A 26704-nucleotide genomic window follows, 5' to 3' on the forward strand; every position below is an offset into this window, starting at 1 on the left:
TGACCCCCAATTTATGTTCCAGTGGGTGGTGAGAGTCGAAAAGTAGGTACTGGGCTGTGTGTGTGGATTTCCGGTAGACCTCGATACTAAGGCTTCTGTCTTGTCTAATGTGTACATCACAATCCAAGAAGGCTAGATTATTCCCACTGACATCCTCCCGAGTGAAGTTGATGTTGCTATCCACTGCATTGATGTGTTTCGAGCAAAACTACTTTTGACTACTGTCAAAGTCCTTCCTTCCTGCACCACTCATGATGCATTTGGTAGCACCGATTTCCATTTCGTAGCCCTTGGCCTCTCGCCTATATTGCATAGCTAGAGTTACAGTGGGGGGCTGGTCCTCTGGTAACCGCAAGAGTTTGACTCCCCACTCACATCTGTACTGCAGCGTGCCTTGCCAGGTGGCAGTAGGCACCATTTTTATGATGGTCTTTGATATGACCCGACCGTGAGTCAAACTCACGATCTCTTGATTGAGAGGCAGACACACTAACCACTAGGCCACTCGCTGGTCATATATACTGTACACTGTCAGAAATAGGGGTACAGCAGGAGTCCATTTCTGTCCCCCAAGGTACAACCTACACTAATGTACCCCCTAGGGCTCATTATTGGACCTCAAGGTAACTAATATGGATCGTTTTAGGGCCAAAAAGGTACATACATGTTCCCAAGCAGTATATAAAGGGTACAATAAAGTACTTTAGAAGGCCCTGCCCCAGTGACGAGCCATTGTAGACCTAAACATACAGTCATGAACTTTATTTTCTAAGAGCGTACCAGTCAAAAGTGTGGACACCCCTACTCATTTTTTTTTCCCTGTATTTTGTACATTGTAGAACAATACTGAAGACATCAAAACTATGAAATAACATCTGGAACATAAATGGAATCATGTGGCACACAAAAAAAGTGTTAAAAAAGCAAAATATATTTGATGTTTTAGATTCTTCAAAGTAGCCACTGTTTACCTTGATGACGCTTTGTACACTATTGGCGTTATCTTAACCAGCTTCATGAGGTAGTCACCTGGAATGCTTTTCAATTAACAGGTGTCTCATCAAAAGTTAATTAGTGGATGAGTTTCTTGCCTTCTTAATGAATTTGAGATCAAACAGTAAATAGTAAATAATAACAATACAGTAAATAGTCCTGTTCCACAACTGTAGTAATCCATATCATGTCAAGAACCGCTCAACTAAGTAAAGAGAAACAACACCCATGATTACTTTAAGACATTAAGTGTCTTTTAATGAATAAAAATAAAGAAAAAAAAACATTCAGTTCGGTGTCTAAACTATTGGCTGGTACTGTATATGTATGCCATTTGAGAAATGTAACCCATTTAAATACTTTAACCAACAGTTAATTGATTGTGGGATTGATCGTATCACCATTCATTCACACTAAGAGTTAAAGCCATTTTAAGAATTTAGAAAATTTCCTTGCTCCTCATCTAATTAAGTCTTGCTTTTACTTCTAGCCAAAACTAGAACCCTCTCAAATAGCTTGCTTCTCGTTTATTAAAGAATGCAATCCTTATTTTTTTCACAGTTCCCTAAATTCTATGCATTTGACTGGGAGTCATGGCTGAACCACAGATGCCATGTGATCATGTTTGTTTTGGTTTTTCTTCGAGTCATCTAGTTATCTCCACCTATATCATGTCATTGTTGGTTGCATTGAGCCACTTACCACCTGATATACCCCAAGGTATGCCTGCTCATGGACCACAGAGGCAAAATAGCTATATTGCTAAGCCTGCCTCAACAGTTGTGTTGTGCAGTGCCCCTGGTAAATAAACTAAATGAAACTATCAGCATGTTTTTAAGACATGAGCACCCAAATGAAACCAACATGGACTTGGAAAGAACACGAAAAACTCCACAGACGGTAACCAAAGCTTGGGATCAACAAGGGAACCGGCTAACTGCTATGCCACTGTGTCACCTGGACTTAAATTATACTTGAAAACTGACTAAACTGCATCATATTTTCATAAGTTTCTATGCGTAATGTCAGTATCCAGTTCTGGGGCCATGCAGAGACCCTTTGCGGGGGGGATAGGACATAGACACTCTCACACAAAAGTCTACTAAACTGTACCTTTCCATGCTACTCTCAAGGGTAGAGCTTTTGTACATTTAGTACTTTAAGTATCTCTTAAGAAGAAAGGAGCTTGTATGTTTCATTGAGAATCTTAATTCTAAAAATCTAATAATGTTTCGTTTATGTACCTTAAAGATGCATCATATCCATATATATATATATATATATATATAGATAGATAGAGGGGGGGCATGGTGGTGTAGTGGTTAGCGCTGTTGCCTCACAGCAAGAAGGTCCGGGTTCGAGCCCCGGGGCCGGCGAGGGCCTTTCTGTGTGGAGTTTGCATGTTCTCCCCGTGTCCGCGTGGGTTTCCTCTGGGTGCTCCGGTTTCCCCCACAGTCCAAAGACATGCAGGTTAGGTTAACTGGTGACTCTAAATTGACCATAGGTGTGAATGGTTGTCTGTGTCTACAGTATGTGTCAGCCCTGTGATGACCTGGCAACTTGTCCAGGGTGTACCCTGCCTTTTGCCTGTAGTCAGCTGGGATAGGCTCCAGCTTGCCTGCGACCCTATAGAACAGGATAAAGTGGCTAGAGATAATGAGGTGAGATATATATACACAGGGTTAGTCAAAATTATGTTAACACTAATGGATTATTTTTCTCCTGAATGTGTGGTATGCCGTGACGTCAGATGTCTATTTACACTCCACAGAGCGGGGCTTTATGGAAGAGTGGCCAGGAAAAATAATTGCTTAAGAAAACATGTTTGGAGTTTGCCCAACAGCATGTGGCAGACTCCCCAAACACATGGAAGAAGATTCTCTGATCAAATGAGACAAAAATGTATCTTTTTGGCCACCATGGGAAATGCCATGTGTGGTGCAAACCCAACAGCCTGAGAACACCATTCCTATAGTGAAGCATGGTGGTGGCAGCATCATGCTGTGGGGATGTTTTTCATCTGCAGGGACAGGAAAGCTGGTCAGGACTGAAGGAAAGATGGATGGCACTAAATACAGGGCAATTCTGGAGGAAAACCTGTTTGAGTCGGCCAGAGGTTTGAGACTGAGATGAAGGTTCACGGTCTAGCAGGACAATGACCCTAAACATACTGCTAAAGCTACACTGGAGTGGTTTAAAGGGAAACATTTAAATGTCCTGGAATGGCCTAGTCAAAGCCCAGACCTCAATCCGATTGAGAATCTGTGGCATAACTTGAAGATTGCTGTACACCAACGCAACCCATCTAACTTGAAGGAGTTGGAGCAGTTTTGCCTTGAGGAATGGGCAAAAATCCCAGTGGCTAGATGTGCTAAGCTAATAGAGAGACTTGCAGCTGTAATTGCAGCAAAAGGTGGCTCTACAAAGTATAGACTTGGGGGGGATGAATAGGTACCTGCACGTTCCAGATTTCTGTTTTTTCATCTTAATTATTGTTTGTGTCACAATAAAAAAAAACAAAAAAAAAACAATTTTCACTTTTAAAGTGTTAGGCATGTTATGTAAATCAAATGGTACAAACCACCCAAAAATCCATTTTAATTCCAGCTTGTAATGCGACAAAACAGGACAAACACCAAGGGGGATGAATACTTTTGCAAGGCATTGTAATAAATATATAAATATATGAATCCTGGAACATGTTTTCCCTGTCGTCCTGCACATTTTTAATCCAATATGTGAAGGATGCGCTGCTTTTAGCTACCTCACACAGCTCATTTGGGTAATGACAGGCTGCATGATACCCATAATAAAATACATGTTCAATTTAAATTACAAGTTGAAAAGAGAATTAAACACAAGCTACGCACTATGTGCATCACCGTTAGAGCTACAAGCGCAAGATGTGCTGGTGCACACAGTGTAATATTACCCTGAAAGCCAATTAAAGGTACAAGAATTGTCTGAAAAGTCCAATTATGCACCTGAAATCCTTTTTAATGGTAAACTGCATTCACATAAACATCAAATAGATGGAGACTAACAGTACGAAAAATATGCCCTTGAGGATACCACTGCAATAAAAAAAGAAACATGCAGTTTAGCACCCTTATATTCTGAGAACGTACATGTCCAAACTAACAATCAATGACAGATCTATTTAGCCAGCCTCCTGCTAGGCTGTACAATTTCTCAGTGAAAGTGTATAACACTATAAATTGCATCTGACAACAAACACAGCTGGTTGAAAACGATACGAGCTTTTTACTGATAGTTAAATTATTTTTAAATGAACCTTTTCAGCACTGCGTAGCTTCACATACAGGCTGCTATACACGATATAACTTTATATAAGAAATCACGTTAACACTAAGCAACTTTGGGATAAATTCAATATAAGCCAGTACACAAGTTTTAAAGGAAATATAGTGAACCAGTGTGTGTGTGCCAAAGTGGCATATTTGGTACTGTTGCACACTAGAGGAATTCTTCTTGGAGAATATGTAACACTTATGGCAATAAACTGGACACAGGTTTTAAATTTGTGTTTTATCCACTAATATTTACCGAACGAGGGCGGCACGGTGGTGTAGTGGTTAGCGCTGTCGCCTCACAGCAAGAAGGTCCGGGTTCGAGCCCCGTGGCCGGCGAGGGCCTTTCTGTGTGGAGTTTGCATGTTCTCCCCGTGTCCGCGTGGGTTTCCTCCGGGTGCTCCGGTTTCCCCCACAGTCCAAAGACATGCAGGTTAGGTTAACTGGTGACTCTAAATTGACCGTAGGTGTGAATGTGAGTGTGAATGGTTGTCTGTGTCTATGTGTCAGCCCTGTGATGACCTGGCGACTTGTCCAGGGTGTACCCCGCCTTTCGCCCGTAGTCAGCTGGGATAGGCTCCAGCTTGCCTGCGACCCTGTAGAACAGGATAAAGCGGCTAGCGATAATGAGATGAGATGAGATTTACCGAACGATGCATGACACTAATTAACATAAAATAATATTGCATTTATCTAAATTACGTCGTAGGAAATCCGACTTCTTAACCAATCGGCAGACAGAATACACAAGGCTTTCCCTATTCCAATGAGACCGAGATAACAGTCTGCAGTGGTGAAAGGGTTAAACCTTCTCTTAATAAAAGGCTCTGCAGACATCAAGGAGCTCGCCCACAGTTCTGCAATTACCCCATAATGAGGCATAAGCAGCAGGTTATAGGAAAACCTTGAAGCTAACTATGTGTCAGTAATATGATTTATAATGCAATGGTAATGATAATTGTTCAATTATGAGATGATGAGGGTTTTCTGGCAGCACGGTGGTGTAGTGGTTAGCACTGTTGTCTCACAGCAAAAAGGTTCTGGGTTTGAGCCCAGTGACCGACAGGGGCCTTTCTGTGTGGAGTTTGCATGTTCTCCCCGTGTCCGCGTGGGTTTCCTCCAGGTGCTCTGGTTTCCCCCACAGTCCAAAGACGTGCAGGTTAGGTTAACTGGTGACTCTAAATTGACTTTAGATGTGAATATGAGTGTGAATGGTTCTTTGTGTCTATGTATCAGCCCTGCGATGATCTGGAGACTTGTCCAGGGTGTACCCCGCTTCTCGCCCATAGTCAGCTGGGATAGGCTCCAGCTTGCCCGTGACCCTGCACAGGATAAGCGGTTATGGATGATGGATGGAAGCAAATCCATTTCTTACAGTGGTGCTTGAAAGTTTGTGAACCCTTTAGAATTTTCTATATTTCTGCATAAATATGACCTAAAACATCATCAGATTTTCACACAAGTCCTAAAAGTAGATAAAGAGAACCCAGCTAAACAAACGAGACAAAAATATTATACTTGGTCATTTATTTATTGAGGAAAATTATCCAATATTATATATCTGTGAGTGGCAAAAGTATGTGAACCTCGAAGATTAGCAGTTAATTTGAAGGTGAAATTAGAGTCAGGTGTTTTCAATCAATGGGATGACAATCAGGTGTGAGTGGGCACCCTGTTTTATTTAAAGAACAGGGATCTATCAAAGTCTGATCTTCACAACACATGTTTGTGGAAGTGTATCATGGCACGAACAAAGGAGATTTCTGAGGACCTCAGAAAAAGCGCTGTTGATGCTCATCAGGCTGGAAAAGGTTACAAAACCATCTCTAAAGAGTTTGGACTCCACCAATCCACAGTCAGACAGACTGTGTACAAATGGAGGAAATTCAAGACCATTGTTACCCTCCCCAGGAGTGGTCGACCAACAAAGATCACTCTAAGAGCAAGGCGTGCAATAGTCAGCGAGGTCACAAAGGACCCCAGGGTAACTTCTAAGCAACTGAAGGCCTCTCTCACATTGGCTAATGTTAATGTTCATGAGTCCATCATCAGGAGAACACTGAACAACAATGGTGTGCATGGCAGGGTTGCAAGGAGAAAGCCACTGCTCTCAAAAAAGAACATTGCTGCTCATCTGCAGTTTGCTAAAGATCACGTGGACAAGCCAGAAGGCTATTGGAAAAATGTTTTGTGGATGGATGAGACCAAAATAGAACTTTTTGCTTTAAATGAGAAGCGTTATGTTTGGAGAAAGGAAAACCCTGCATTCCAGCATAAGACCCTTATCCCATCTGTGAAACATGGTGGTGGTAGTATCATGGTTTGGGCCTGTTTTGCTGCATCTGGGCCAGAACGGCTTGCCATCATTGATGGAGCAATGAATTCTAAATTATACCAGCAAACTCTAAAGGAAAATGTCAGGACATCTGTCCATGAACTGAATCTCAAGAGAAGGTGGGTCATGCAGCAAGACAACGACCCTCAGCACACAAGTCGTTCTACCAAAGAATGGTTAAAGAAGAATAAAGTTAATGTTTTGGAATGGCCAAGTCAAAGTCCTGACCTTAATCCAATCAAAATGTTGTGGAAGGACCTGAAGCGAGCAGTTCATGTGAAGAAACCCACCAACATCCCAGAGTTGAAGCTGTTCTGTACGGAGGAATGGGCTAAAATTCCTCCAAGCCGTTGTGCAGGACTGATCAACAGTTACTGGAAACGTTTAGTTGCAGTTATTGCTGCACAAGGGGGTCACACCAGATACTGAAAGCAAAGGTTCACATACTTTTGCCACTCACAGATATGTAATATTGTATCATTTTCCTCAATAAATAAATGACCAAGTATAATATTTTTGTCTCATTTGTTTGACTGGCTTCACTTTATCTACTTTTAGGACTTGTGTGAAAATCTGATCATGTTTTAGGTCATATTTATGCAGAAATATAGAAAATTCTAAAGGGTTCACAAACTTTCAAGCACCACTGTATATACCGTGGCCTCTTCCACTGACATGTGGATTAGGTTGATTGGCTACTCTAAATTGCCCATAGTCGTGCATGTGTGCCCGCCACCAGATGAGGGTTTGGGTCCCTCTGGTGTGCTGTAATCACCCAAGAGAATTCAGGGAAGCTAGTTGATAGATTCCTGGATCGCCGACCCTCAAGTCTTAGGCACTCTATTTTTTTAGACAAACTTTGTTATGGATTTCTATTTTCTGACTTCAACATTATCGAATCGGTACAAAAACATTTTGGAGTCCAAACGTTCATATTTTTTCCAGCACAAAATGAAATGTTACAGAAAAAAGATGTTTGTATCTGAGCAGCATATTATATACCGTAAGAGAGCACTTTTCAGATTAAAAAAGAAAGCATAATGAAGGCTGCTGGGTTTTGGTGCAAAATGAAGAAGCGAGTGTGACAGTCAAAGTGTCCAGAAGAACTGTGGCTGGTTCTGGAAGATGCTCAGTAAAACCTACAGACCATTTCTGCATAAAACTGCACTCACTGGACCTGAGATTACTATTTTTTTTTTTTAAAGCAAAGGGTCGTCTCACACCAAATATTGACTTTGTTTCATTTATTATGGCTTACTGATTACTGTTTATAGTATTTTTTTATGTTGAAACATTTCATTTCATTATTTCCAAGCCGTCTTTGGTCTCCAGTATTTATTTACACGTGCCTAAGACTTTTGCACAGAACTGTATATATAGTTACCTTTAACTTCCTCATCTTAATTACCATTTTAATCATTGTTCAGTACAGCTTATTCAACAGCAAGTTATTAATGGATTGCACTGAAAGCAAAGTGAATTGTTTTCCCAACAGGTCAGATTGAATTTTACTTATAATTTTGTACGATAGACGAAAACAGACGAAAGAGAAAAATGACAAGTACATTTACACTTCAAATATAAGAACACTTTCTGTTCTAAGGCTCATGCTCGAATTATTCTGATTAATAATACCTCTAAAAATAAAATACACATTGCAGCATTTGCTTTGGCCGATTAATTAAATTCATTTTGAATTTTTGCCAAAGATGGTGTGTGTGTGTGTGTAGAGTTAAGCTGATGCTCAGCTCAAGTCTTGGGAATCCCCTTAGCCTTCTGCTCTTAGCCCCGATGCAACAACAACAGCACTCACTGCTGAATTATAAATAGGCTACACAGAAGGTCAGCATAAATCACTTGCACACTTGTTCATCCATAATGAAAGCGTAAGGAGAGAGAGAGAGAGAGAGAAGGGAAAAAAACAACAACAACCCCGAGAGCCAGGTACATCATGGGCTGTGGCCGTAACACTGCTGTTTTAATAATAGACTTCAGTTGTGTGATGCTTGTAGGAGACCGACCCTGTCAGTTTTAATTCCAAAAGCCTTTACTGAAAATACGTGTAGTACGAGTGGTTGTGTTTAATTTCTGTTTTCCTCACTGCTGCTTCAGCTCCATCCGAAAAACTTAAATTTAACGTTTAACACTGTTTTATTAAGACCCGTACACTACACTGTGTTTTGTTCTTAGCTTTGTTATTTTCCTGCTTATACATCCAAGTCAGGTTTCAGACGTCTGGAGATGCCTGTGATGAAAATGTCTGTCCGCGTTTTGACTCCAGCCGTGAATTTGGACTCAGGATTTCAAAACAACCCAAAACAAAGATGCTGCGAACTCCATTTTTGTGTACGTGTGTGTGTGTGTATCGTTTTCTACAGCACTGGTCTTCGATGCCAAATACTGTAATCGCTTTGACAGTTGCGCTGCTGTTATTCAAATGACATGTTTATATTATTGTGCTTGAGCGAATACATAATCGTTTCTATAATAACAGCTAATTTGCATGGATTTCATTGGTGGATGCTCAACAATCTCAACCGAATAAACTAATTAAAAAAAAACCCACAACCCCCCCATGATATTTAAAATATAAAGCATACATTAACTTTGTTATGGGGGATATTTCTGTAAGATGTATATATTTACTATTTTTTAGAAGGAGTCTCCAGTGCCAGTGCTTTCTAAGAGAGGTAAAAGGTTTTTCCACCACAGGACAGTCTTCAGGGATATATATATATATATATATATCCCACCGGGGGTGAGAAGGAGATTTTTATATATATATATATATATATATATATATATATATATATATATATATATATATTAGTGCTGTCAAGCGATTAAAATATTTAATCGCGATTAATGTCGCGACTGTCATAGTTAACTCGCGATTAATCGCAATTTAATCGCACATTTTTGTCACATGAAAAACCATTGTAATTCTCTTATCAGCATAAAAAAGTGAATGGGCTTGCTCACCGTTCGAACTACGGGGGTACACAGGGGATCCGAGATCCCCTGAAACAGACATGAGATCCCTTGAAAACATGATTTGGGAAATGTTGGGGGGTCTCTAAAATATTGGCAAAATGATGTTTATTGACATAGCAATCGTGTGTAACGGGAAGCATTTGCATATCCGAAGTGAGTGCGCGATCGGAGATCCACGCTCTGAGACAAGCGCAAGCACGCCCCCAAGGGAAAAAAAAAGGGACCCCCCGAAAATATCGGCATAGTTCGAACACTGGTTGTACCAATGTTTTTTATTTATTTATTTATTTTTTTATTGCAGAGCATAACACGTCTTGTCACAGCCACTGCAAAATGGGGCTGGAGCCACCGATGGGAAAATGATCGGAGCACCGTGGCTCTTCGGGGGAGGGCAGAGGACTCTGGCTGTGCGGGGCGTGGCATCATGTCACAGAGCGTTAATCTCGCAATAAAAAAATTATCGCCGTTAAAATTGAGTCAAGTTAACGCGTTAATAACGCGACATTTTTGACAGCACTAATATATATATATATATATATTTCAGGAGAGAAAACTAATTGGACGAACTGGCATTTATAGCTACTCAAAAAAAAAAAAAGTCATTCCAATGCCATGTGGCGGCGCCAATCCCCGTTTCCATAACCCTCGGCCTCTCGCCTATTACAGTACATAGCTAGGGTTACAGTGGGGGGCTAGTCCTCTGGTAACCATGAGAGTATGACTCCCCACTCACATCTGTACTGCAGCGTGCCTTGCCAGACGGCAGTAGGTACCATTTTTATGATGGTCTTTGGTATGACCCAACCGTGAATAGAACTCATGTGCTCCCAATCGAGAGGCAGACACGCTAACCACTAGGCCAACTCACGGTTATAGCTACTCAACATAGGTGGTAATATGACATATGACATTTTACATGTTTTGCTGACACGCCACAAGTCACTATAAATGGGTGAAATATAACCATTAGCAAATTGTTGTGGTGTAAGAGAGGGTTTAAGAGGATCAAAATACTTCAGGGTGTTCCTTATTTTACAATCGCAGCATGCCCAAATTGTTTTTATCCTCTTATACAACAGTAATTTGCCAATGTTTCTATATTTTTAATTCATCAATGAATTATATGTCCTACGTGTCAACCGTATTCGACCACTTAGCATTGTGGACTCTCTATAACACATCTCCGTTCCTGTCTATCTGACTTTTATTCCGTAAACATGTTGTGCTTGCAGGAGAGAATGGGTAGTGCCAGACCTCTTTAAAAAGTATAAACAGGTCACACAGTATTCAGGAGTAGGTTCTCCCAGTCTGTATTGTGTTCCTGTAAAGATACAGTACAATCCTGGTCTCACCCAAATCCACGCCGAAACAGTATACACTGAATATGAGCTCATTTGCCTCTGCCCTGACTCCACATGCTTCAACAACTGGGGTAAAAGCTAAAAATACATCAAACGCAAACCTTACAAACTCATTTATCATCAAAGAGGATTCTGGGGATATTCGGATATCAATACAGCTGCTAAATTTTGAATAAAGAAGATAAATTGAGTTAATCCATTTCCAAAAGTATGGAATTAGCATATGGGATGACCTACATCATCTTAAAACAAATGGCAATCCATAAATGTCTCATAGGCAGGGAAATTTGCATCAATTCTTCAGCGTTTAATAGCAGTGAAGACTGGCCTTGGGGTCATGTGCATGAAACTTGACAAGAATGAGTGCTCTGATCAGTCTATCACTCTTGAATTTTATATATTTTGAAATATTCTTTTATGGATGGAAGATCTAAGTATAATTTAATACTATTGCTTTGAGATTCCTAATTTTATCAGGGTAGTAGATAAAAATATACTGTGATACCTCCAAGTTTGATGTAATACCAAAAATCTTACACCACCAACCTGACTTTTTAAGATCTACTCTTTTTTGCCATGTTCAAAGGTCCATTCATGAGTTAGCTCGTCATCTTTTCCATAGTGAAAGCAAATAATCTGATTCAGCATATCACTATTTTTAGGATATCTTACAACCCCAAATGAGAAAAAAAAAAAAGTTGGGACGGTAAGGCATTTAACACATTATAATGTTCCCATTCCTTCTCACAACACTTAAAAGATGTTTGGGAACTGAACAGGGGCGCAGATAGGATTTTTGAACTGGGGGGGACTGAGCTGTCAGCAAATGATTCCATTTTGTGTATGCATGTGTGTGTGTATATATATATATATATATATATATATATATATATATATATATATATATATACACATACTACCGTTCAAAAGTTTAGGGTCACTTTGAAATGTCCTTATTTTTGAAAGAAAAGCACTGTTCTTTTCAATGAAGATCACTTTAAACTAATCAGAAATCCACTCTATACATTGCTAATGTGCTAAATGACTATTCTAGCTGCAAATGTCTGGTTTTTGGTGCAATATCTCCATAGGTGTATAGAGGCCCATTTCCAGCAACTCTCACTCCAGTGTTCTAATGGTACAATGTGTTTGCTCATTGCCTCAGAAGGCTAATGGATGATTAGAAAACCCTTGTACAATCATGTTAGCACAGCTGAAAACAGTTGAGCTCTTTAGAGAAGCTATAAAACTGACCTTCCTTTGAGCAGATTGAGTTTCTGGAGCATCACGTTTGTGGGGTCGATTAAATGCTCAAAATGGCCAGAAAAATGTCTTGACTATATTTTCTATTCATTTTACAACTTATGGTGGGAAATAAAAGTGTGACTTTTCATGGAAAACACAAAATTGTCTGGGTGACCCCAAACTTTTGAACGGTAGTGTGTATACTATTCTTTAAGTTCGTTTCTTAAGACACGTAATTTTTTAGTATGTTACCTCGCTTGTTGACAGTTTCGGCGAACACTTCCGCCTTCTTCAAAACAGTCACCAGATGTCGAGTGGTGACGTGCCTTATCAGCTGATGTTACTCTATGGAGGCGTGAACGTCCCGCCCAATTTGACAGGTAGTCCACGCCTCCTGCTGTCAGGTCGCTGCCCCAGGACTGCGCTCCAGGTGTGTGACAGCGCGTACGCTCCCTCATCCCGGTTCATCGTCCTCTGCGCCCGCTTACGTATCTCCACTGCCTCCAAAATCCAACGATGATATCTATTCTCTTCAGCGCGAATGACTCTGGCCTCTTCCCAATTCATAATATGATTTTGTCATTAGAATGTGAAAAAGAAACAACAAAAAGACTCACAAGATCCGAAAAAGAAAAAGCAAGCCAAGAAAACTTAAAATCAGCCATTTCAGACCACTGCAAACGACAAAATCATATTATGAATTGGGAAGAGGCCAGAGTCATTCGCGCTGAAGAGAATAGATATCAGCGTTGGATTTTGGAGGCAGTGGAGATACGTAAGCGGGCGCAGAGGACCATGAACCGGGATGAGGGAGCGTACGCGCTGTCACACACCTGGAGCGCAGTCCTGGGGCAGCGACCTGACAGCAGGAGGCGTGGACTACCTGTCAAATTGGGCGGGACGTTCACGCCTCCATAGAGTAACATCAGCTGATAAGGCACGTCACCACTCGACATCTGGTGACTGTTTTGAAGAAGGCGGAAGTGTTCGCCGAAACTGTCAACAAGCGAGGTAACATACTAAAAAATTACGTGTCTTAAGAAACGAACTTAAAAGGTAGTGTGTATACATGTTATTTCACCTCCCTCACTGCCATCACCAGGAACTACCTGCAGGCCAGGACAATGATAACATTTTAACATAGCCTATGGAAATCCAAAGTTTACACATTATCATCACGCACAGAAATTGCAAAACTAGTTTTAAAACCGCTAAGTTCCAACTGTTAACCATAGCGAGAGGCTGGGCTACGTGTGTGTGTGTAAAGTGTAAACCAGTGCATACTGACTTTCTAACTATGCCTGTGTGTTGCGTGAGCAGCAGTCAGTCAACAACTCTTCGCAAAGTTTCCTTATGAAACAATATGCTCGCTGAAATTATGGCAGGGAACGCCAGATTAAACATTAAAACTGCCTTCTGAGCACTGTATCTACAGGCTGCCACCGAAAGAAGGAGGCTACCAGAAAGGCATCTCTACTCCGTACGATTTTACTTTCACTACGACATTACTTTGAACAGACTATCAAAAAATTGCAAGGTGATATGATAAAGTAAGGCACAGTTTACTTACAGTCGTTTTTGTTTTTTTTGAAAAAACGATGCAATCGTTTTCTGCCTTTTGGCACCCTTCATCATGCCGTGTTGGGGTCCTGAACTAGGAGGCGCTGTCCCCGATATGCCTGTCAAACTTGTTGTGGGTAACCATAACAACCAAGCTCGAGCTCGCAACCTGTGCAGTCTGCGCAGTTGCAACTACGTCTGTACTGCTGTGCACCTCAATAAACCGAATGGTAATTAGTCTTTTGATTTTTCCGTGAGGTTTGCCTTATGCAAAGAAAGACAGCATAGACGTTTTTTCCTCCCTATAAGTGGGGGGAACTGAACAAGGTGAATTTAAATCTGGGTGGGACGAATCCCCCCCGTCATCTGCGCCCGTGGAACTGAAGATACCGAGTGATAAACTGTTTCAGGTGTTATTTTGTCCCATTCTTCTTGCAAACATGTCTGAAGGCGTTCAACAGTACAGGGTTGTTGTTGTGGTATTTTTTGTTTCAAGATTCACCACACATTCTCTATTGGGGACAGAAGGGACAGGCACCCTCTTCTTCCACAGCCATGCCTTTGTAATGTGTGCAGAATGTGTTTTTTGCTTTGTCTTGTTGAAATCTCCCTGGAAAAAGATGTTGTCTTGAAAGTAGCATATATTAATCTAAAATCTCAATGTACTTTTCTGCATTAATGCTGCCATCATAGAAGTGCAAGTTACCTTTGCCAAGGGCACTGACACAACCTCATACCATGACAGACCCTGGCTTTTGGACTTGTTGCTGCTGGTAACAGTCTGAATGGTCCTTTTCATCTTTGGTCTGGAGCACACGGTGTCCCTTTCTTACAAAGAAGACCTGGAATACTGATTCATCTAGCTACAATACACATCTCCACTGTGTAATGGTCCATCCCAGATGACTCCAAACCCAAAGAAGTTGATGGTGCTTCTGGACACAGTTAACATAAGGCTTCCTTTTTGCACAGTAAAGATTTAACTGGTATTTGTGGATGGAGCTCCGTAATCCCAATCCCATGTGATTATATCAGCTATAGATGAATGATGGTTCTTGATGCAATGCTTTCTGAGGGGTCAGAGATCACGGGCGTTCAGCTTAGGCTTGCGCCCTTGCCCTTTATGCACCAGAATTCCTCCAAATCCCTTCATACAGTATATTTCTTTGAGAAACATTGTTTTGAAATATTTCAAGAATTTTCTCATGCATTTGTTGACAAACTGGAGATCCTTGGCCCATCTTTGCTCCTTAAAGACTAGGCCTTTCCTGGATACCAATTTTGTACCAAATCATGATTATAATCACCTCTTGACATCACCTGTTTCAAATCACATCATTATTTAATTGTTTACCTCATTACTAGTCTGTGTCTATGTGTCAGCCCTGTGATGACCTGGCGACTTGTCCAGGGTGTACCCCGCCTTTCGCCCGTAGTCAGCTGGGATAGGCTCCAGCTTGCCTGCGACCCTGTAGAAGGATAAAGCGGCTAGAGATAATGAGATGAGACCTCATTACTAGCCCTAAATTTCCCCGGCACAGCATTTTTTTGGAATGTGTTGCAGGTCTGAAATGCAGGAATTGATGTTTATTAACAAATGAAATGACCTTTTCCACAAAAACATGAAATATATTGGGTTCATACTGTCTGCAATGAAATACTAGTCAAAGTAAATTTAGAAATAACTATTTTTTTTAATTATTATTATTTTTTTATTTGTATTTTCCATACTGTCCCAACTTTTTCTGATTTAGGGTTACATTACAGCAGTTAAAAACTGATAAATAATAATAATAATAATAATAATAATAATAATAATAATAATAATAATCAGTTGAATTCATATAGCGCCTTTCTTATACCCAAGGTCGCTTTACAATTAAGGGGGAAAAAATAATCCACCAAAAGAAGGTCAGGATGTCATTCCAATGGTGTAGCTACCACAGTCCAACCAAAAGGTGCACGAAAATAAGTCCCATACTGCCTGCACAGCCGCCGCGATGCCACTGGGCAACATCACTTGGAACACCGCGCCATGGATCCACAAAATGAGCACAGAAGCACCACTGCAAAGATCGCTGGTATGTCCCAAACTACCTGCACAGCCAATGCGACGCCACCGAGCAACATCGCTCGGAACACCGCACCAAGCACAGAAGCGCCACCGCACAGAGCGCTGGACAACCATGATGTTAAAAGACCAACGAGCTCACTGCAGTCCACAGCTAGGGCAGACAGCACCAACAGTGGAGCCAATTACTGGAGGGAACCGACACCCAAAACTGGGTCTGGAGCTACATCATAACTGGCGGACAAAACACTCAAACAAACACAAAAAAGAAAAACAAAAGGGGAAATAAAATAAAATAAAAAGCTCCGGTGAGAAGTGGCAGCCAGAATGCACACAGCGTACTCTCAACCGGAAATGGAAACGAAATAGGTTCAACAACAAAAAACAAAGAACATTTCAAACCAGACTTCAATTAATTGCCATACATGGGCTACCAATTCCAATGCTTTTTAAGGCAACAAGGTTAAAAACAAAAATACATGAATCAGCACAATAAATGTATACAGGACATAATACTGTATATCATTATTTATTTCCGGATGCACCAAATCAACCTGGTGGCTCAGCTGAGACTATTGATTCTCGTGCTGAGAGCGTGCAGCATGGGAGCTTATGCCCATCAACAGAGCTCTCCTTATAGTTCAGTGATCAGCCTTCCTCGGATGGAAGATTCTATGTCAACAGTAGCGTCTGGGACATTTTTTTTCTGCAACTGCGGTCTCAATAGCATCCAAAAATGAGTCTGGATAACCTCTGTCAGCTGGCACGCACTGATTAAAGGCTCTAAACTCGCTGAATGGGACTCATGGCATGCACAGCACTAGTCAAGATGGAATTCATTATGCCATAAAGCATTGAATTGGAATTTCATTTTGGAATTGGGGTTTAGAATTTGGATTTGGGATTTAAGAAAAAAAAAAAAACCCTACACGTCTTGCACAAACTCTCAGATTCCATATGAAAGTTTATGAGTGAAAATTGCTCCATTAAAGCAAGGAGGGAGTGTGTGTGTGTGTGGGGGGGTCTTTGGGGAACGTAGTCGGACACAACGTGTAGTTGAAAATATGTGGTTCATTTTCTCTTAAATATTCTCATAATAATAAACTACATTTAGCCTGTTTATTTTTTCTCCTACCCACTTCCTGGCGAATCCACAGCAGCGAATCGTGAATGTATTAGCCGATTAGTGTATGCAATCCCTAGTGTGTGTGTGTGTGAGAGAGAGAGACGATGACCAGTTAGCAAATTTTGTGGCAAGTTTTAGGAATAATTCAGTTTGTGCAGTCATTTTCATGCATACAGTATATCGTTGCTTCATGTTTAGTGACAAGCAACTAATAGCTACATTTCTGTGTGTGCTCATGCAGTACAGTTTATGTGTGTGTGTGTGTGTGTGTGTGTGTGTGTGTGTGTGTGTGTGTGTGTGTGTGTGTGAGCAAAAAGGAAGTACTCTACCTGCTTGATGCTGTGGCTCACCTGGGCAGGTGGCAGTGTTGTTGCAGAGGCGTGTCTCCCTCAGCGGCCCGCTGCACAGTGTGCCATACGGAGAGGACACACAGGAGCGAGTACGCACCTGCCAACCCTGCCCACACGTCAGCGAACACACACTCCACTGAGACCACTCCTCGGCTGCTGGATCACCTATGACAGAGTAAAAGAGAGAAAGAAAACCATGAGAGCCTTTGCCGTGCATAAACTTTAGTGCACAATGATGTAACACATTTTGGCTGTTAAAGTCAACAAATACTTGATAACTGGTAGTTTCAGTCACATTTATTCACATTGGTCTTAATTGAAGTAGCTGAGCTATAAATAAGAAAGACAACTGGAAACAGTTAAAGTAGCTAGTTGGGTGTCATTTGTTCATTTGTGTCCCACTGAAATTAAATTTACAAATATGTTAAATAAATGTAAAGATAGATAGATAGATAGATAGATAGATAGATAGATAGATAGATAGATAGATAGATAGATAGATAGATAGATAGATGTTAAACTCAGGTTACATGTCCTTTACAGCAGTGTTTCTCAACCTCTGGGCCACGGCCCCCATGTAGTGGGCAGCAATCTTTTTTTTTTTTAATAAGTTGAAGCTAGGCGGCACGGTGGTGTAGTGGTTAGCGCTGTCGCCTCACAGCAAGAAGGTCCGGGTTCGAGCCTCGTGGCCGGCGAGGGCCTTTCTGTGTGGAGTTTGCATGTTCTCCTCGTGTCCGCGTGGGTTTCCTCCGGGTGCTCCGGTTTCCCCCACAGTCCAAAGACATGCAGGTTAGGTTAACTGGTGACTCTAAATTGAGCGAAGGTGTGAATGTGAGTGTGAATGGTTGTCTGTGTCTATGTGTCAGCCCTGTGATGACCTGGCGACTTGTCCAGGGTGTACCCCGCCTTTCTCCCGTAGTCAGCTGGGATAGGCTCCAGCTTGCCTGCAACCCTGTAGAACAGGACAAAGCGGCTAGAGATAATGAGATGAGATGAGACTAAAACTTGTAGCATCCTAGCAACCATCACAAAGACGTGTACAAAAAGCCCAGAAATGCCGACTTACCCTGGCATAAACGATACAGGATTTATCTTGTAGTGTCCTGAGTCCCAGATCTTTAACCCAGCCACATATAAAAAAGTTGTACTCCTCCATGCTCTTCCAGGTTTTCATCTGTGTCCCCGTGTAGAACAATGTCTGCAGCACCAGGTAGTTTGAGATGTCAGGGAACTCAACAGATGGATAATTTTCCAACTCGTAGGAAAAATCCTTCTTTATTAGTGTGTAAGGATCTAATCCCATTGAGTGGTTTCTGTATCCACTTCTTCTGAGTGTACTTCTTGGTTTTAATAACTTGCTTGTTTGCTGAACACAAACATGGCAATAAGTTCTTGTGTTAATGGACCAGACTCCACTTTTGGATCATTAATCCCTTTTGGCTGAGAATGACCTGCATGCATGGCTTTATGTTGGCTTCTGGCACATCCATACAGTTTTAAATACAATACCTACGATTAAAAACAGTTGGTTTTTATTGTATTTATTTAATTCCTGGGCTCCCATCTGTAACAGGGAGTGATGTCGCATCCCATTAATACACTTTACCATAGATTATTAGATTCTAATAGAATAGATGAGCCAAAATAATTGGGGATCTTTTTTAATGGGCACCAACTCATTACAAGTATGAACAGGTCAGCCTTAAAGTAGAAAAGATTGAGAATTCCTGCTTTACAGCAACATGTCTGCACGCATCAGATTAATAACTTGCTTGTGGATAATTACATGTTCTTTCAGACATTACATTATTTGGAAAGGAAAATGTTTCCTCATTCTTTTTTTCTTTATTTTCCATGTTCACGTTGAAAGTACAACCTTGTTACCTAGCGTATACTTTGAAAGTAAGCAAATTTTGAGTGTTTGTTAATTTGAGGCAAAAATCCCGAGCCTGTTTCTCAATTAAGACCAAAGGGCAGTCATTGCCAGCAAAGAAACCTTGTAAAAATGAAACTGTTTCCTGAACCAGGTTTGCACATTTGAATGGCTGAGTCAATGGTTGAGTTAATAAGGCATGTTTTCGCTATGGCGAAAAGTGTGTGGACACCTGACTATCACGCACGTGTATTTGTTGAATATCCTATTCCAGATGTATCCCCCCACCCCCTTTTGTAAACGTTTTTGTAGATTTTGGAGTATGGCTACAAGAGCCTTAGTGAAGCCAGACACTGATGTTGGGTGAGGAGGCATGGACCACAGTCAGCTTTCCAGTTCATCCCACTTGAGTTCTTCCACTCCAACCTTGGCAAACCAAGCCAAGGGGTTGGCTTTGTGCACATGCTGGAACAGGTTTGGGCATCTTAGGTCCAGTAAAGAGAAATTGTAATGCTACAGTATACAAAGACATTCGATACAACTATGTGCTTCCAACTTTGTGGCAACAGACTGAAGAAGAAACACATGGCCATATAATGTCTCATCTCATCTCATTATCTCTAGCCACTTTATCCTGTTCTACAGGGTCGCAGGCAAGCTGGAGCCTATCCCAGCTGACTACGGGCGAAAGGCGGGGTACACCCTGGACAAGTCGCCAGGTCATCACAGGGCTGACACATAGACACAGACAACCATTCACACTCACATTCACACCTACGCTCAATTTAGAGTCACCAGTTAACCTAACCTGCATGTCTTTGGACTGTGGGGGAAACCGGAGCACCCGGAGGAAACCCACGCGGACACGGGGAGAACATGCAAACTCCGCACAGAAAGGCCCTCGCCGGCCACGGGGCTCGAACCCGGACCTTCTTGCTGTGAGGTGACAGCGCTAACCACTACACCACCGTGCCGCCACCATATAATGTATTCTAAAAAAATAAAGTTTAAATTAAATGAGCTAAATTGCACCCTAATCGTGAGATCATTCAGTTAGAATCCTGTTGGCTAGCTAATTACAAACCATCAACATTCCTTAGAAGTAATCAAAACTATAAATAGTTAATGTGATTTAGGTATATAATCCTACACATACACATCAAATTTTAACTAGGAGAGGCTAGTCCCCTCAAAGCCATCTAATTTGCTACCTACTCACATAGATTAGAAAATAATTAAGATTAAATGGGTTAATATTTTCTTAAGATAATGGAAACTACAAACCCCATTTCCAGAAAAGCTGGAATTGCACAATAAGTAGGTTTATTGGAAACAGGCGAGGTATCATGATTGGGTATAAAAGGTATATCCACCAAAGGCTATCCCTGTGTCCGTAATCACTCACTCGTTCACTCACTATATAGGGAATTACTATATAGAGGACTATATAGTGAGCTCATTGATAAAATGAAAAAACACTTTCGGACACTACTCCGTCGTGCTGGTATTTATGCCATTACTGTCGCACAATTAAAACGTGTCAGATTAGTCAGCTGGTGGGTTTTCAAAATAAGAAATACATGCATGTATTTTTGTGATAAATCCATATTATACTGAGCGCATTTCCCACATTAATAAATACAAAGTACTTTGTGCACCTTTCAGTTCTTTTAAATCAAGGCTGAATACTTTCTTCTTTGCCGCTGCCTTTTATTCAATCAAATTTGAGGCTTTTGATTTGATTTCTTTCAACGCAACCGTGATGCAAGATGGGATATATTGCTTGGTTAGTGACCATCGGTTGTACACTACTTTTCGTGATGCATTGTGGGATACTTTGAGTGCACTATATAGGGTATAATAATACTCACTATACATTCAGACAGCACTACAAAATGGCAACCTCACTACTGTATATAGTCCACTATATAGTGATTAGGGAATGATTTCGGACACAGGGTATGTCTTTCTGAGCAAAGATTGGTTGTACCCATCTTCAAGAAAGAATTTCTCAATCAGTTTATAAAGAGCATTTCTCAATACAAGATTGCAAAGAATTTAGGTCTTTTACCATCTGCGGTATATAATATTGTGAAAAGATTCAGGGAATCTGGAGTCTGTGTAGGGCAAGATCGGAATGTGAGCTGAAAGTGAATAATCTTCGAGCCTTCAGATGCCATTGCAAGAGGAACTATCATGCTACTGTGACAAATATAGCAACATGGGACAAATCTCTCTCCTATTGAAACTGTGTGGTACATCATGAAGATACCAGGCAACAGCGACCTCAGATTTGTGAGCAGCTTAAGTCTTATATCAAGTCAAGGCAAATATTCCACTTATAAAACTATAGCACTTAGTATCTTCAGTTGCCAAATGATTAAAAACTGTAATTAAAAGGAAAGGTAACAAGGGCGGCTGGTGCATAAGGGCGATTGGGCGACGCACTGCCAAAACGAAAAAAAAAAAAGTTTTTTTTTTCTTTTTTTAAAACAAACTTTCACCAGCGCTGCTTGAGGCCGTTTTAATCTGTCTCTGGGTATCATTGTCCAATCAGGGTGGTCTTGCTTCTAGAGTACCGCCCCTTTTGGGGCGATTTCAGTCACGCTGAAAATCGCCCAAGAGTTCACTGATAGAGTCCAATGTTAATATATTTTTTTTTCTCCTGACTGACACTTCAATGCAATCTCTATGGGTTCCGGGGGGGCTTGTCCTAATGTGCTTACGTCACTGCGAAGCGAGGCAAAGTTGCGTTCGATCCGCTCAGTTTCTGAGGTGAGATGGATGCGGAAAGCAATTCAGTGCGGTCCTTAAAAGAAGTTCCATTTAGTCAGCGATCAAATCGAGCTAAATTGGCAACAAAACAAGCTGGACCCCCCTCGACCAAATCTAAACATAAAACAAATTTCGACAAGGGGGGAAATCATATACTCGAGGTTTTACTTCAACATGGTCCCAGCGCAAATCCTGGCGAGCTGGCTGCGAGGACGCCTCAGCGGTTTTCTGCTCCCCCTGCTTACTTTCCCACCCTGGAGGTGGCTCCATGGACAACACTGCTTGGACGGTCACTGGAGTTTCGGACATGCATCATTTGTCGGAGAAAATAAAAAAACATGAGTCATCAAAGATTCACATGGGCAGCTGCCTGAAATTTTCGGCTTTTGGGAGAGTGAACATCGCTACACAGCTGGATGAGGGCTACAGGCTAGCAGTTCGCTGCCACAATGATGAGGTGAGCAAGAACAGGCACATATTAAACCGGCTCACCCAATGCGTGAAATTTTGTGGAGTGTTCGAGTTAGCTCTACGAGGCAAAGATGAAACTGAGGGCTCCAGTCACCGTGGTGTTTTTCTGGGTTTGGTTGACTTTGTGACACACACACAGTCACAGAATCCGTTCACTTTTGATGTTTTCAATGTGCATTTTTATATTTGCCACACTTTGCTCTGAGAGTTAGCACTTTGGTAATATCCTTGGTAAATACCAGGATTGCAAGATCTAAAGATCCACTCATCTATTTATTCAACTGCTATTGTTATGTTAGCCAATTATTTACAATGTTTTGTTACAGTAAGTGCACTTTCCTGTTTGTCCTTAAGTTGCACAGTCTGTAAAATTCTTGCTGGTCATGGAGTTTGAAGTACAAAATCTATTTACAGAACATTCTGTAGAACAGTTGACTTGCTACCTAGGTCAATTTACTTCAGTCCTGTGGACATTTATGGTCCGTGTAGACATAACGGGGGAAAATTGTCCCCCCTGAAAAAAAATTCAGGAGCCGCCACTGAAAGGTAATGTAACATGGTGGTAAACATGTCCCAACTTTAAGTGTACTGCAGCCATGAGATTCAAAATTTGTTTCTATTTATAAAATACATTTTCATTGGTTAGTGAAAACACTAGAAATCCTTCGTTTGTCCTTTTGTTAGTTAAAAAAAAAGATTCAAGGGAATTAACAAATCACAGATTTTTGTTTTAAATTGCATTTTAGAAATATCCCAACTTTTCCGACATATTGGCACAGAGTTTGAATTCACACCAGATAAACTACTGTGAAATTCAATCCACACTGAACGCAACGTCCGCATGCTTCTGTTTTATCAAGAACACCAAAGCCCGAATGAATAGCAGTGTCACTGACTCATGAGAGATAGTGACAGACTGGATGCAATTACAAAACATTTAACTATAAAAATGTGTCATGAGGTGTTATTCAGTTTTGTATTTTTATTTTTTTTTTCAACTTCAACCATGATCTAAGAGATTTTGGTGTTATTCATGTATAATACATTTGCTGTAAAATATGTTCAAAAACAGTGCTGTTACCAATCAATGTCCAACTGCATATGGTCTAATTACACAGTGAAATGGGCCAGGATTTCTGTCCATGTGCTGCAAATACATGTTCACTGCCTTGGAGTGCAGATTTTAAATGGGCACAGACCTTATATAAGTCACAACTACGGTATATACCTTCATGTAATGTCACAACATTTGTCGATATTGTAATAACCGCTCTTGACCAACTATGGTGAGGAGAAAAGCATCTGAGAACACTGTAAAAAAAAAAAAGTGACCATCTCAACTTAAATTTTCTAGGCAACATGATGCAAGAGAATTTTGTGTTGAGATGGTCAACACCAAAAGGTAAGTTGACTGAACTCAAATTTAAACTCAGAAATCCTTGTTAGGTCAACAGCAATTGAGACAGGTTGAGTAAACTAGAATTTTCTAGGCAACATGATGCAAGAGAATTTTGAGTTGAGATGGTCAACAACAAATAGTACGTTGGTTGAACTCAAATTTCAACTTAGAAATCCTTGTTGACTTAAGAAGGATTTTCGTGTTTAAATTTGAGTTCAACCAACTTACCTTTTGTTGTTGACCATCTCAACACAAAATTCTCTTGCATCATGTTGCCTAGAAAATTTAAGTTGAGATGGTCACTTTTTTTTTTTACAGTGCACATAGACACAGACAACCATTCACACTCACATTCACACCTACGGTCAACTTAGAGTCACCAGTTAACCTAACCTGCATGTCTTTGGACTGTGGGGGAAACCGGAGCACCTGGAGGAAACCCACACGGACACGGGGAGAACATGCAAACTCCGCACAGAAAGGCCCTCGCCGTCCACGGGGCTCGAACCCGGACCTTCTTGCTGTGAGGCGACAGCGCTAACCACTACACCACCGTGCCGCCTCGGGTAATCATATTATTATTATTGTTATTATTATCTGTCTAGTTCAACCAGATTATATGTACACAATATGACCAAAAGTATGTGGACACCTGACCATCACAGCCATATGTGGTTCTTCTCCAAACTGTTGCCACAAAGTGTTAAGCTCACAACTGTTGACCATCTTTGTATGTTGTCCCTGCTAAAAATATTCTATAGAATTCCTATAGAACAAGTTCTAAAGGAATCCTATAGAAAACTTAATGGAAATCCTGTAGAACTTTAGTACCCAAGGCCTATTGGAAAAAAAGTTCTACACTGTAAAAAAAAAAAAAAAGTGACCATCTCAACTTAAATTTTCTAGGCAACATGATGCAAGAGAATTTTGTGTTGAGATGGTCAACAACAAAAGGTAAGTTGGTTGAACTCAAATTTAAACACGAAAATCCTTCTTAAGTCAACAAGGATTTCTGAGTTGAAATTTGAGTTCAACCAATGTACTATTTGTTGTTGACCATCTCAACTCAAAATTCTCTTGCATCATGTTGCCTAGAAAATTCTAGTTTACTCAACCTGTCTCAATTGCTGTTGACCTAACAAGGATTTCTGAGTTTAAATTTGAGTTCAGCCAACTTACCTTTTGGTGTTGACCATCTCAACACAAAATTATCTTGCATCATGTTGCCTAGAAAATTTAAGTTGAGATGGTCACTTTTTTTTTTTACAGTGATACAGCACGTGTATATATGCGTCATTGGTTCTACCAACAAGGATACCAACATGCAGCGTTGCAACAGGTTGCAGCTAGTTCTATCAACAAGGATATCTTTGATATTTGGATGTTAAAATTCTTGATAGCTCAACATGATATCACAATGAGAGAAAGTGTATTAGGCCGACCTGGTTTAGTTGGTTGTAAGTGAAAATTACATTTCTGAGTCAAATGATATGTAAAATCTATGTTCAATCAACACCCGCCCTTAAAATTTTTTACAGTGAACGCTGAACACGTCAAAGCCTGCAACAGCATGGACAGGCTCAATGAAAGTTAGGTTGAAGATCATCAAAACACATCACCTGGTCTGATGGATCACAATTTCTTCTGTTCCATGCAGATCTGGGGCCAGAATTTGGTTTCAAGAGAAAGATTCCATGGACCCAACTTGGTTTGTGTCAACAGTTCAGGCTGGAGGGTGTGGTGTAAAGGTGTGGTGAATGTTTTCTTGGTTGACACCATATTGCCATTTGAGCACTGTTTGAATGTCACAGCCCATCAGAGAATTGTTGCTGATCACGAACATCCCTTTATGGCCACATGTTTCCTGTTTTATAATGGCTAATTCCAGAATGATAATCTGCCATGACACAAAGCACAGGCTATGTCTAACTGGTTCCATGAGGTAAGTGTACTTCAGTGGCCTCCCCAGTCACCAGATCTGAATCCAGGAGGGCACTTATGGGATGTAGTTGAATGGGAGATTTGCACATTGAACGTGCAGCTGATGAATCTGCATCAATGACATAATGCAATCATGTTAAAGTGGACCAAAATCTCAAAGGGATGGTTCTAAAACCTTGTGAAGGCCAGGCCACGATGAATCGAGGCTATTCTGAAAGCAAAGTGGGGCACGACTCAATATTATTGTGCTGTTTTTAAGTGTCAGGTAAGTGTATAGGCTATGCTCTACTTGAAGACTGATAAATTTTTGACAACTAATCTCTGAATCGATTCATTCTGTTAATATGACCAAACACACAATTTTTCAAAGATTCATGAGCTGCATATGCATCAAACTCCATAGAGAAGCCCAAGTACTAGACTTCTGTGTTCTGTTGATAAGGTTAGAGGGCAGAAAGAATACCAATGTTAATTGGACTCGGCAGCTCTGAGAGGGGCCATATGCCCCGGGCCATAGCTTTCTTTGCCTGTGTATGGCATCATCTTTGCTTTTCCTCAAACTGTGCCCTATAACTATATACAGTTTCCTTGGAGGTGCCAATGAGACACAGCAACACCAGCAGGGTAAGATGTGCCAGCAGGCGATGATCTCTAGGCTTTTCGATGTCATTTCCAAAATGTCCTTGCACTGAGGCAACATCACAGAGTGACTGGCCAAATCAAATTAATTACACATCTTTATAATTACATTATAGGTTCATTTGCATGTGGGTGAGTCAGATCCTCATCTTCCCCCCAGGGCCAAGGTGAAACAGGGATACTAGGATGCTCGGATGTTTAAGCTTTCCAAAAGGGGTGATCTAGCAAGGGTATTTTTTTTTTTAAACCATAGAGGTCAA

General features: G+C 40.9%; 1 protein-coding gene across 1 annotated transcript in view; it reads right to left on the reverse strand.

Annotated features, from left to right (window-relative positions):
* The window catches only part of adgrb2 (adhesion G protein-coupled receptor B2), an 836040-nt gene that overhangs the window by 522617 nt on the left and 286719 nt on the right, over positions 1-26704 (reverse strand). Inside the window, exon 3 of the mRNA XM_060904734.1 lies at positions 17326-17511. Within this exon, the coding sequence (XP_060760717.1) occupies positions 17326-17511 (186 nt within the window). The remainder of the gene's footprint in view (positions 1-17325; positions 17512-26704) is intronic.

Source organism: Neoarius graeffei, chromosome 22, assembly GCF_027579695.1.
Source record: "Neoarius graeffei isolate fNeoGra1 chromosome 22, fNeoGra1.pri, whole genome shotgun sequence".
Classification (NCBI taxonomy): domain Eukaryota; kingdom Metazoa; phylum Chordata; class Actinopteri; order Siluriformes; family Ariidae; genus Neoarius; species Neoarius graeffei.